The 13054-nt window shown below is 42.2% G+C and overlaps 1 protein-coding gene across 2 annotated transcripts; it reads left to right on the top strand.

The window, feature by feature from the left end:
* Positions 1-2360: 2360 nt before the first annotated feature.
* Positions 2361-13054, top strand: LOC111943046 (olfactory receptor 10AC1-like). Of its 2 annotated transcripts, XM_086882626.1 has the most exons (4): positions 2361-2453; positions 3117-3847; positions 4626-4915; positions 6886-13054. In XM_086882626.1, exon 4 carries the CDS (start codon positions 6886-6888, stop codon positions 7894-7896), a length of 1011 nt encoding a protein of 336 aa, XP_086738752.1. In that variant the 5' UTR covers positions 2361-2453; positions 3117-3847; positions 4626-4915; the 3' UTR covers positions 7897-13054. The 2 variants fall into 2 exon arrangements, with proteins under 2 accessions (XP_086738752.1, XP_023801866.1); XM_023946098.2 differs by lacking the exons at positions 2361-2453; positions 3117-3847; positions 4626-4915 and having other exon boundaries at positions 6808-13054.

Here is a 13054-nt window from a genome sequence, read left to right as displayed (position 1 = left end):
TAAGTGGAAATGATGCTAAAGAATGCTGAAGGCAACAGCTGGATGGCTCTCTGAGCACCTGCTCCCCTGCCATCCAGTCCATCAAGCCGCTATATATACGTTTTCTAAAACATAGATTCTTTCCACAATTAGGGACAGATTGCTCTTTTCTTTTACCTCCAACTGACTTTCTTGAAACACAGCTTGAAACAACCTTGAGAGTTCAATGCTAGAATGCATCCTACAGCCCATCTGCAGTCTCTGACCACACATACTGACTGTCTACCATAGTTCTGCTGCCTAAACAAGCTCCAGTTCATCTGGAGCTTGTACGTTCAGCCTGGGATGTTGGTTTCCAGAGTTTATTTTCTGCAATAAGCTTCTTCACAAAAGCATGTTGGTCTAATAGCTATTTACCTCACTATTCTGAAAATGAGCTTTGGGCTTCTAAGTGACACAAATGAAAAACATTGATCTAGATGACCACACATGAGATGGGAGGAGGAGGATAAAATGAGTAGTAGCTGAGTACATTGGGGATGAAGTGTTTGCAGCATCAGCTGGGGATGGTGTCTCCTGTGGAGAACTTCATGAGACAATGAGTTTTTCTGGCTTTTCTCCCAACGGCTGTTGTTGCATCAGAACAAATTAAGCAAAAACAAATGATGTCCCCAGGTGGAGTGTCTCAGTCACTGCCACCCCAAGGAAGAGCTCAGGTGAGACAATGCCTCATTTACCATTGCACAGGGAACAATAAACACATGATTTTCAGAAGTCAACACCAGTGATTCTCAGCAAGGCCCCCAGAGTGCTCTCATCCCTGCCCCAAGAGGGGCTGAACACTGCTGAGCTCCTTCAAAGACCATGAGAGTTGCAGCTACTCTGTTTCTTTCCAGATGAGCCCTTCAAGCTAAAAGTAGTTAAACCCCAAACTTTTAATTTGATCCACAGAGACATCCACAAAGTTGTCCAAATTAATCTGAAAATAACTTCAGATACAAGAAGAAAATATCTCTCTTCAGAATATCAGCCTATCTTACTACCCTCACCTTCTCTCTTGTCTCAACTACTGGATTTCTAGTTAATATTTTCCAGGGCCTGTAGCCTAATTTTCAGTTTGTCTGTCTTTTTAATTTTCACCTGCTATTCTCGTGTTAAATATTTTCATCTTTTTATTCATGAATTCATATTTCAGATTTGTCCTTTTTCTCTCTAGTTCTAAATGAGTTTTCTTCTAGTACCTCCATTTTTTTTCCAAATGGGAAAAGCTTACCTGTTTATGATACTATTAACTGATCCGCACAAGCTTTTTTTTTTTAGCAGAGACGCGGGACAATGCCTTTGGCTGGGTTAAACTATGAGTAAGTACAACGAGGTGAAAGAAATGCCCCACCTTTAACAAATCATGAGGAGTAGTTAGCTGCCAGGTTGCCTGCCCTTTTTTAGCAAAACTCTGTTTTGGTTGGTTTATGGTTCAGCATCTTTCCCAGACTGAGTTCCCAGGCACGGTTTATCAAGCCAAACAACAGAAACTCGAGCAGGGCAGTGCGATGATTTTTCTCACCAAGGCAAATTGATGCCAGCCATCCTGCTGTTACCACCCCAGCCAGTTTCAGTTCCCAGTTTCCAGAAAACTCTGAACATTGTGGGAATAAGGATACATTGCTTCTCCTAAAGGCTATGCCCAATTGTTTCAGTGTCTTGCCTCTGGGGGAGGCAACATTTCTTGACTCCTGTTTACTACAGAATAGGGATCCCATACCTGTTAAAAAGTGTCTGTCAAGATGCTGTAATTTTCAGCCCTGCTGTGTTCTGATCATAGTCAGCTGTACTGGAGTCACAACAGTACTTTCTCAAAAGATATTAGCATTTATTTTCACATTGCCACTCTTAACATTTTCATTTGAGCAAATCTTACATTTCATCAACCACCAAAACCAATTCAAGCAATCCACCTTAAAACTGCCTTAAGTTCTCTAATCAGATAAGTCATCATGACGTTTCTGAATAACACAGTAGCTTCTGCTACTGAACATACCTGCAGCAGAACATCAGTGAAGCTACAACAGCCAAAATCTTTGCTTTCTACAGCACTAAGATACTCCCAGAGGATCAATATCAGCGTGCTTTTGCATGCAAAGAAGATCTGCAATCCTTCCTATCCTCTTTATGCTCTTTTACCACTGGCTAGGTAGCTCATGTTGCTTGAACATTGCTTTCAGCCTGCTGAAGAGCTTTGTGTCGTCTGAGCTGAGAGTACCATTTCCTTGGCCATTGCTGGGACTGGATGTCACTCTCCTCCAGGTTTCCTGGTACCTCTCTCAGCTGTTTCCATTTTTCCCAGATTGCTCCACATTACACTGAGCTTCCCAGTTTCTCTTGCCTTCTTTGGAGCAGGCTGGCGATTCACGGGTGTGGATAGGCAAGCCCAGCACTGGCCCTTTTTCTGAAGACCAAGGGGAATATCCTCTGAAGTATGTTGCAATTGCTGATAGAAGCTGATATGATGTGATTCATCAACCGTAGCTGGATTCCAAGAAACTCTTTATACAAATTCGGGCTAAGGCAGGCCAGTCCCAAAGCCTTGCAGGCACGTACTGAAAAAAATCACACAGTGAGGAGTGCGGGGGAGGAGAGCAGGGCTGAACTCTGCAGCGAGGCAGAATGTACAGCTCTATAACATGCTGCAGACTCAAGGCATGCAAACACTAATGCCAACGTGCAGCTTTTAATAATCTATTATGAATTTGGCCGTAAGCTGATGCAATGGAAGTGCTGGGAACCTGAAAGGTGTGGGCTAGAGGAGGAAGTAGGGAGTCGCTTTGACATGCATGTTCTCATCCTCTGCTGCTTGTTGTTTGTCTGGTTGCTGTGTGTTCTGGCACTGGGCTGCACAGCTCACTCCAGCTAGCACTCCCCTCTTCGGGGAGCCGTGTTGTGGAGGTAACGTGTGGGAGTGTGTTGAAACCTTGAGAGGAGGTGTAAGTTGCATCTTAATAAATGACGGCTTATCTGCACTCACACACAGACTGAAACAGTAATTTGCCTGATTTATTTCAGTGTAAGGCTGGGTACTGTGGTAAAAAAAAAAATTAGTGCATATAACTGCTGACTGTGTGGTATTGGTTACTGGGTAGGTGCTGACTCACCTCGGTTCACCTCCAGTCCAGCAGGAAGAAAGGACCATCTGAAGATGAGAAAGTTGGAACGGACTTGTCAAAGAAGTTCCTGATAATTATTTTTGCATTGTTGCTGAGGAAGCAGATTTTCTCCTGCAGTTTGGGTCAGAGAAGAGGATAAAGCAAGAAATAGCACCAGAGTCCCTGAATTTTATTTTGTAACACAAAGATAAACTCTTCATGAGCTAATCAGCTGGTGTCCTGAAATTCTCACAGAGCTTACTAGAGGGAGCAGTCTTACTCTGCAAAGGGCTTGAGTAAAATAGACTTTACTGTAAAGATTTGCTTTCATTTATAATCTGCCCAATTTGCTTGGTGTAATTAGGAAATAACCAACACCTCAACTTTGCTCCTGTTACAGAGACAACGTGTCACCCAAAGAGGCTTCAAGGTTGCTGTTTTGTTCAGTACTACACAACAGCACCTAGAATTCAAGACAGATTCGGAATTCAGTTTTGTAAATGCTCTAAACACATTCTGTGCCCTGAATTGTTTGCAGAACCTAAAACAATATGAAGTGTAAGGAAAGATAAAAATTTGAAAGTTAAGGAAGTGACTCGAAAAACTAAAGAGGATAGACTCCACTCTCATAGCTTTAATTCCAAGAAGTTAAATGACAGGTTAAAATAGACGAAAAATACTTAAATACAACTTTGGCAGTGTTCCAGATGTGGCTACATGTGTGACAGGTAAAGGAGAATAGTCACTTTACTTCACCTGCTGGACACATTCTTACTCTTGCAGCCCTGTAAGGGCTTGACCTTTGTTGCCTCTTCCTGGCTCCTCTTTCTTGCTGTCCACAGGAAGCCCAGGTTCTTTTCCTATCACAATTAGTCCCAGACTGGACCAATGTATTAAGCAGTTTTGTTCCAAAATGACTATGCCACATAGATAAAATATGATAGAAGGATATTTTGAAAGGATTTCTTCTAAACCAAGTCCTGTGAAAAATACTGAGGTACCATATTCACATGTTTCTGCCAAGGAGATCCATTTTAGCAGTCAAAAATCTTGACTTTGCCTGTTTTTTTCTACTCACGTAAGGCTACAGATCTCTTTAATTATTTCGGTGTAAGTGGCCAGGAATGAATATAACAATGGCAATAAAAAGAAATTGGGCTCAAATAATCCCAGTCCTATCTGACTGGTGATTTCATCTGAGCCAGTAAAAAGTAATGGGTCACCTGAACTGGTGAAAACTCCACACACAGATGCATTTAAAGTTTCTATATCTGTTTTGCTTTGCCTCTAAGTGTTAGTTTGGTTTAAACTTACTCAAAGACTCACAGATTTATTTTTATTTATGAAGAGAGGCAATGCATTTTGTTACTTACAGTGTTGCCATACCAGGTACAAAGCAGCACCGTCAATAATCAGCTACTTTCAATTGCTTCAGTGAAGAGAACAAGAGAGGAGGGTGCTGCCAACCTCTGAAGATGCAATTACATCCTATTGCTTGATTTACAGAAAACCTGCAACCCCCCCTTTCTTGGAAGGAATGGATCTGCCTGCCCTTGGTGCAGGGAGGGCAGAGGCAGCAGGGAGCAGGACAGACTTCTGTGCCATATGGTGTATAAGGAGCTGGGTCCTGCAGAAGAGAGGAGAGGATGGCTATGAGATGCTGAAAGAAAACGTTGGCTCTAGGGACACCCACAGCCAGAGGGAGCCCAGGCTGGGCAAGAAACAGAATCTCAGCCCAGACTGAGCAGCACACATCACCAAGAGGAAGAAGTCTCTTATCTTTTAACACAGAGAAGGTATGTTTTCACTGAAGCAAACAGCTCCAGACGAAAGGAAGGGAAACCCTTGTTTCTTCCCCACTTCTTAGCCCTGTTGTTTAGTAGAGTCCACTTAAAGTCTCAGTACTTGGAGTGAGGGGAGCCCCAGCTGGTCCTCAGTGACTCAGTCTGCAGTCATGTTCCACCCCATTTATCCTGTTTTCAGTGAAAACCTTCTACTTGCATAGGGTGTCAAGAAAGATTTACAGCCAGACTGCTTAGAACTGCTGTTGGGGAGGTCTTGCAGCAGCAAAATGGGGATGTAGGAGTGAACCATGGCTTTATAACTGCTGGAAACTGTGCATAGCAGTAGTATTTTTAACTTGTTTTTTGCAGGATCACTGCTCTCTCTGTGTTGTCTACAGAGCTCCTTCTTGGTCTTCACTGACTGTACATTACTTTTTGGTCTTAGAGTTTATGGTAGTTTCTTCCTAGCTTATTAATTTTGCTGACTTATGCTCTGAGGCAGAGAGATTAAATTCCTAGTTTTGCACCTGATGAAACATCATTGTGGATATTTTCATATTTACCTGAGCCCTCAGACATTTTGAATGCTGCTGAGATACTGAATCACAGATTCAGCTCCTCAATAGTATTGTTTATTTTTTCTGGAGTTTTTTTGAAACATCATTCTCGAGGAAAATCCCTCTTTCCACTAAAAGCATTTCCACCAATTTCACATTCCTTCTATTAGTCTTTGATGACATTTCATATTAATTTTCCAGTTTGCTTCACACTTAAATATTGCTGGGATTTTTATATAAGCAGAAGTCTTCAAGGAATCTCTGATTTTATTTCTGTTTTACTGCAAAGTGTAGAAAGAGTAAGAATTATTTCTTGTAGTTAATACTATATTCATTGATGAACACATGAGCAATGAACTCTGTTCACCCATGACCAGTATATATAATTAATTTTTGTATGTCTTTCTACATTCTTATTTTTCCTAGATTTTTCAGCTTAAATGACTTTGTATCACTTCACATTCTTAGGAAATTTCTGCTCTTCCGGCGAAAAGCAAGATCTCAGTCTTCAAGTCCAGGATACTAGCATTGTGTTTTCCTTAAAAAACTGTTATAGAGTAGTTATGTTGCCATGGACATCTTTGGTTTTGAGAATGGAAGTTTGTTTACTTTAACTCTGATGCCATAGGGCTGAGGCAGGCATAAAGATGTAAGCAGCCAAAATATCAGCCCTAATTTCAGAATCCTCATGTTTAATCACTGAAACCCTTTTTCTCTATGAACCTTATGGCAGATCCACTGCCAAGAGGGGAAAAGCCAGTCAGAGAGCTTCTCAAATTTCCACTAATTGGAGTCAGGCTGTAGCACAGGACCTTCAGCTCACTGTCTGGTTGTCCTGGTACATCTCTGACACCGATGTAGGCGACTGTGAATAGAGAATTAACAGGTCTGACTGGGAGTGGAAGCACTTCTGTGCAGCAGCACAGCTTCTGTGAGACCTAGGAGCTGATGGTCATCAAGACCAAAACACCTCTGCCTGCAGCTTCTTAGGACACTCAGTTCAAGAGGGAGAGTCCAATGAAGATTCTCAAAAGCAGGACAGCTCAGTCAGACTAATCAGTGTCAATTCCTAAAGGGTACCTAACGAATGTTCAAAACCTGCACGTGGTCACAAACCTAAGAACAATTCAGAAGAAGTGATGAAGACCCAACAGCTGACAATCTTTGTCACCAATGCCATGGCAAAGAATTCTAGGGAGATTGTTTGGGCACAAAAGCCCTTGGACAATATGGGTCTGAGAGTGTGCTGAATGTGGCTGAGTGAAATCACGTTTGGAGTTCGGGGGGTTTTTTTTTGATGAAATCACCTTCTTCCCTACCCAATAACCTTTACTACACTGGTTCTACAATGCAATGTTATTTCCTAAATGGAATTGGTTGCCAGGCATCTAATTCAGCTGTTTCCCCTCTGTTTCTCTCCTGTAGATGCTATGTGAAAGCTGCATGGAGAGGGACAATGTGAGCACTGGTGCAACCATGGAGTTCCTCCTGCTCGGCTTCTCCGAGCTTCTCCATCTGCGGGTCCTGCTCTTCCTTATCTTTCTCATTGTTCATTTGGTCACGTTGGCAGGGAACATGATGATCTTCATGGCGGTGCTTATGGAGCCCTCACGTCCTCCCATGCTTTTCTTCCTCTGCCAGCTCTCTGCTATCGAGCTCTGCTACACTTTAGTCGTTGTCCCCAAGGCGCTCTTCAGCCTGGTGGTGGTGGATGGCAGCACCATCTCCTTCCTGGGCTGTGCTGCACAGATGCACTTCTTCGTGGCCCTCGGTGGGGCTGAGTGCTTCCTGCTGGCAGCAATGTCCTACGACCGCTTCGTGGCCATCTGCCACCCGCTGCGCTACGCGGCCCTGATGAGCGAGGGGCTGTGCCTCAGGCTGGCTCTCACCTGCGGCCTGGGAGCCTCTGCTGTTGCCCTGGGCTTGACGGTGGCCGTGTTCCGCCTGCCCTTCTGCCAGTCACGCCGCATCAACCACTTCTTCTGTGATGTGCCAGCCGTGCTGCACCTGGCCTGCACACAGAGCTACACCCCCGAGCTGCCCCTGCTGGCTGCCTGCCTGCTCCTCCTGCTGCTCCCCTTCCTCCTAATCCTGGCCTCCTACGTTTGCATTGCCGTGGCTTTGTTGCGCATCACCTCCCCTGTGGGAAGGGGTAAGGCCTTTTCCACCTGCATTTCACACCTGGCCATCACCTCACTGCACTACGGATGCGCCACCTTCATTTACATCCGTCCCAAGTCCAGTTATTCACCAGCTCGAGACAAGGTGGTGTCTCTGGTCTACACCAACATTACTCCCTTAATGTATCCCCTCATTTATAGCCTGAGGAACAAGGAAATCAGAGGGATCCTCAGGAAAATGCTGAGGAGGAAGAAAACAGCTCAGGTGAACTGGGATGCTGTCAGAGTTGTGATGTGTGTGTGTGGTAAATTTTAGCAGAATAAACTCATGCTTGTTGGAAAACAGCCCCATAACCAGATCACGGTAGACTATGCTAAGGCAAATATCCAGGTAGAATTCATCATGTATCACTACATTTGTGAGAAGAAGATATCTCTGCTTGAAAAAATCCCCAACATAGCACTTGATCTAAAGGGAAATGCTTTAGTGAGTTGTGAGGATCCAGAGCTTTGATCAATCACTGGTCTCGCTTCTCTGATCACATACATATTCAGGCTTACATTCATAGTCATCCCAGCACAATCAGAAGATCAACACAATTTTTTTTTAAAGCTAATAAACCAATATTAAAATATTGGTTTCATTATTTTTCTGTCAAGATGACAGTAGAAATTGGGTAGTCAGTACAAATTTTAGACTGGTAAGTTTAGCAGCACAATAAATCTGTATGGGCTTAAAGGAAGGCTAGAAAAAGAAAGTTCATGGCTAGAATGAAGGGAAAAATGGCTGTGGTTTTCTCCAAATCTAGCAGAAGTCTGCTCTCTGGCACCTCATGACAAATGGAAAGATTGTTAGTGTAAACTCATCTAACCTTGAATTATTCTAGATACTGAGAGCTAAAATGCCATTAGTCTAACAAGAGTATGACTTTCCTATGCCTATTTTGCAGAAAGCAAAGTGTATTTCCTTTTACAGGGAGATGCTTTAGGTTTGGATTGTTTCTATGGCAACACAAAGGCTAAGATACTTGTCTTATCATGTGACTTTTACCAGGAAAGACTGCATCATATAAATATGAATGCCTGGGGAGTGTTGAGATCTATAATTGTAAAAGTAATAATACTGCTGCCACAGTTATTGCAATTTCTTCAGAAAAACCAGCAAGAGTTACAGCACAGGCTGGACTGCAGCAGACATAAGAGTCTGAAAGGTGCAAAGCAGTGTTATTTTATGAGTTTCCTATGTGTAGGAGGAACAGGGTGATTCAGACAAATTAGGGAAGATCAATTTTGGCCAGGAAGAGGAGGGGAATATACTTCCCTCCCCCATGTCTCTTTAAAGGTCACAGAGACCCTATGATTCAGAACCTACCTCTTACGTAGAAAATAGTTGAGAAAAAATTAAAATGTTTAATTCTGCTCCTCTGTCTAATCCAAAGGAATTTCAGCATCCCAGCTGCCCTCAGTTCTCTCTTTGGGCAGATCGAGAGAGCAGAGTGGTATTTGCTTTCTCTGGGCTACAATCATTAAAAATTATGGTAAGTGGATTTGACAAATGTAAGAAATTGGCACTGTAACTAAGGAAGTTAACTTGGAGACTTCTGACAAAAGAGAAATGTGGAATTTAAAACTGACATTAAAAGCTGTCTTCAAGTTCACAGTCTAGCCTGCCTAAAACATTAACACAGAATATTGGCTCTCATGTCAATGAATACCTAATTACTCTGTGGGCAAACATTTAGCTGCATTATTTAAAATTATCAAAGCTGCAGTGAACATTTTAATCACCTGCCAGCTCTTCCAAAAGCGAGAAGGGGAGGGTCTCAATGAAAGAACACTACGTACTAATAGAGAAGTACTTCAGAATTACATAGACAAGTACTTTGAATCAAATACTATTAACTGTAATGAGCACAGGAAAAATAGGAAGCATCAATTCCAAATCCTGTCAAGTCAAATCAAGCTTTGAAGTTAATCCTGCTGCAAGCAGTTGGCTGGATTTGAGACGGCCAGAGCTCCTTCCTGAGATTAGCAGGACTTTGCATCAGAGGTTTCTAACCTGCCTTCTAGGAGGTATTGATATGTCCAAATGCCTGGCAATAAAAGTGAAGGACAGAAAGACACTGAGGTTTATGATTCTGTTCAAAGCCTTGGTAGAGGCCCTCACATATTTCTGGCAGCTGTGGGCATGGGATAGCAGAGGGATAGCAGTTACCTGCTGCCAGCTGTGGGAAGATAGCAGGGCTGTCCCTGAGCCAGGACACTCCTCGTGAACCACTGTGGAACGGAGGCACCTGGGCAGACCTCTCCTCACTACAAGGATACAGATGTATGTGTCCCCTTTGGTAGGGGTGACATGACTGAAACAGCAGCCAGGTTAGACTCCCAGCTCTTTCACTCTGAGATACGTGTGGGAAGCATAAAAAGCAGTGCAGGCTTTCTGAGATGACACTTCCTCAGTGTCCCAATGTTCTTGCAGATGAACAGAGTGAGGAGATATCCCAGAGCCCAAGACTATTCCCACACCCACTAGTCCGAGACTAGCCCCCTCAGTATTCCCACACCCATCCACAGCACCCTTTCCCCCCACCCCATGCCAGCTGTCTCGAGCACTGTATACATCTGTAGAGAGGACTCAGGGATAAGAGCGAGGAGAGGGGTAGCTTATGACGTAAGCACAGCAGCAATGTATAAGAGATATCAGACCCACTCCCTTTCTAAAATGTTATCTTTTAATTGACTGGACCTGCCTGAGGTCCCTTTTCCACTCAAGTGGCTGTTTCAGTCCTGTTGACTCAGCACACTGTGTGCTGAGAGCTGGAGAGTGCTCAAATTAAGCAAGGCAGCACCAACTCTGATGTAGGCATGAGCACAGAATAATAATTTTAAAAAAGTAATTTCTAAGTTCTTTTCAGAAATTCATAGGGAACAGCAGGATCCAGTCAGGCAGTGCAGATTTTGACAAGTGCACATTCCACCTCCAACGAAGATGGATATGGAAAAGATCTTTCCATGGGTGTTGTAATTTTTTGGGTTGGGTAGGGATTCAAGACTCCCCAGTGAATGAGTACTGCTGGGTACCTGCATTTCACAAATAGTCTTGTCCTTTCTTGGAAGAAGAATGCTTGCATTCCCAAAGTTGCAGAGACCTGAGACCTGGCAAACATAGATGTCATGAAGTTTTCCAGTGAAACCAATTAGGACATCACTAAGAATCACTTCATGGTTTACACAGCCATAAAAACATAGTATTCACCTTTGCAATTAATTTCGTAAAGGCAGCCCTGAGCAGGCACTGTGTGAGAATACAGATCTTATCAATGGTGGAGCACCAGAGCCCAGCCTGTAAGAGTTCAACCTGTAAGATCACATCAGTGCTGTCCATGTTCTCAAAAATTAAGAGAGTTTCGAGGATGATGACACACTTTGGGCAGCATTCAGGGTACTCAAGGTCCAGTGCCTTGCACGGTACATGCCACTGAAAGAGGTTCCAAGGAGATATTTCAAGGTGGTTCTTTGAGAAACCAGTGAAAAATGCTCTGTTTTAATTTTTTTTTTCTCCACACTATTATGTTTTTCTGGCAATCCAGGGTAGGACATTTCCTAAAAGTTGTTTCTATAAATAATCAATCTCCTAAAAGAATTAAATGCACTTGTATTAAATTCAAATCCTTATTTTCCTAGGAGTATAATTACAAAAAGTTTATTTAGGGGATTTGTTTCTATTATGGGTAAGGAAAGTGGAAAAAATTGGCAAAAGTCCAGTTTTAAGAGCATGAAAGAGATTTCAGTGTATTTATCTTCCCTTGACAAAGTCATGTTATCACATCCTGTCTGTTTCGGCTTACATGGAAAGTGAGTCCACCAGCCTTCCTTTCTTTCACATTCCTTAAAAGCTTAGAAACCTGCAAATAATCTTATATTTACCCAAACAGATATTTCTTTTCCTTTGATCTGAAGCAGAAAGGTGATATTAATATAGCTATTTATAACAATGGAGTTGTAAAATTAAATGGATGTGGGCTTAGTTGTAAACCTAGAAAATATATGTTAATATCACGAGGGTGAAGAGTTGTCAAAGATTTTCTTTATTGAGGAAAGGTCTCTGTTTCTGATGTTTATTATGAACATGCCAAAGGAGAAATACTTACTGTGCTTTACTATTTACATACTTCACTGTTATAAAGGCTAGAATGCTATAGGAGTTTCTCTTGCAGATATACAAAAGAAGAGAGATGAGTACTTCCTGTGATTGTTTTTTACTATTATATGAAATTATATATTCAGCATATAAAATCTGATAGGTTCCTATTTTATATAAAACAGATAGAGTCCACAACCCCATAAACAAGCTAATGGGAAAGAAATATACTTAAATAATCTTCCATTTATCCACAGAATGAAACATTTCTACAAGCTTTTTATTTATCAACTCAGTTGTTAAACAGGCCTTAAGTTTCCTTTAATGGATTGTTTCAGGAAGCAACCAGGAACATAGGACAAAAACTAATCAGGAGACCAAAGCGGAGCTGAAGAATGAGGTGAAGCTCCTGCCAGCTGGTTGGTTTCAGAATTAGTTTCACCTTGCCCTACAAGCACCTCCACATCAAAAAGCTGACTGAAGGTGTTATTAATAATTCCAGCACTGTATCCCTAACCTAAAGCTCTTGGCTCTAAAGATCCTATTGTTCTCAGTTGACTTCCAAGCAAGTCCAGGAAAAAGTGAGACTGGGAAGGTCGATACCCACTCATTGTGTACCCTTGGCTTCACCTGCATAAGTGCAAGAATATGAGACAGTCTGGTTTTACAAATTGGTATGTAAAGATGTAAGACCGTCTGGTTCTACAAATTGGCATGTAAAGTTGAGGGAAGACCTGATGGCTCAGCAGCATATGGCCTCTAGCCTAGTCACTGCTGAAAATCAGGTCTCCTAAAATCTGGGTTGTGTTTCATTGTGGTTTTGGTGTACAGTTGCTCTCAGCATTCATTTTAGTTTTCATGTTTTGATTTAATTAAAGAGTTCAAGTTTCAAAAAATCAAGTGGGAGGCTGAACAGGGAATAGAGTTGGCAGTGAGTCGGGAAGATGTTAACACGTTGAATGCCCTCCTTCCACCTGCAAGGTGTCTGTTTCAAAAACCTTCTGCAGATGTCCACCTTGAAACCTCTCAGGGAGAATGCTGCTTTCTAACACAGTGACCACTGGAAGCTATTTCAGTTCTGCACTGGACAACTCTTCAACATCAGGATCAAGCTACAACAGCAACAAATATGGGCAAGCTTCTTGTGTTCAGATTGTGGAGGCAACTGTAATTTGTTAAGAAGAGGACCATAAAAATACCTTGAAAAAACAGATTAGAAACAAACATAAAAGATTTAAAATACCTGTTGTAAACCCCCAGAAAATAAAAGATTGATTAACACTTAATTCACCTGTAAGAATAGAAAAAATAAATTTAAAATCACAATATCTAA

Source organism: Cyanistes caeruleus, chromosome 3, assembly GCF_971803275.1.
Source record: "Cyanistes caeruleus chromosome 3, bCyaCae1.hap1.1, whole genome shotgun sequence".
In the NCBI taxonomy this organism is placed as follows: domain Eukaryota; kingdom Metazoa; phylum Chordata; class Aves; order Passeriformes; family Paridae; genus Cyanistes; species Cyanistes caeruleus.
The sequence above is the reverse complement of the archived record's forward strand: the minus strand, read 5'-3'. Positions and strand labels throughout refer to the sequence as shown.

What these genes read in the sequence shown, in the direction of transcription:
- LOC111943046 (XM_086882626.1), top strand. Translation starts at nt 6,886, where the DNA reads ATGCTATGTGAAAGCTGCATGGAGAGGGACAATGTGAGCACTGGTGCA.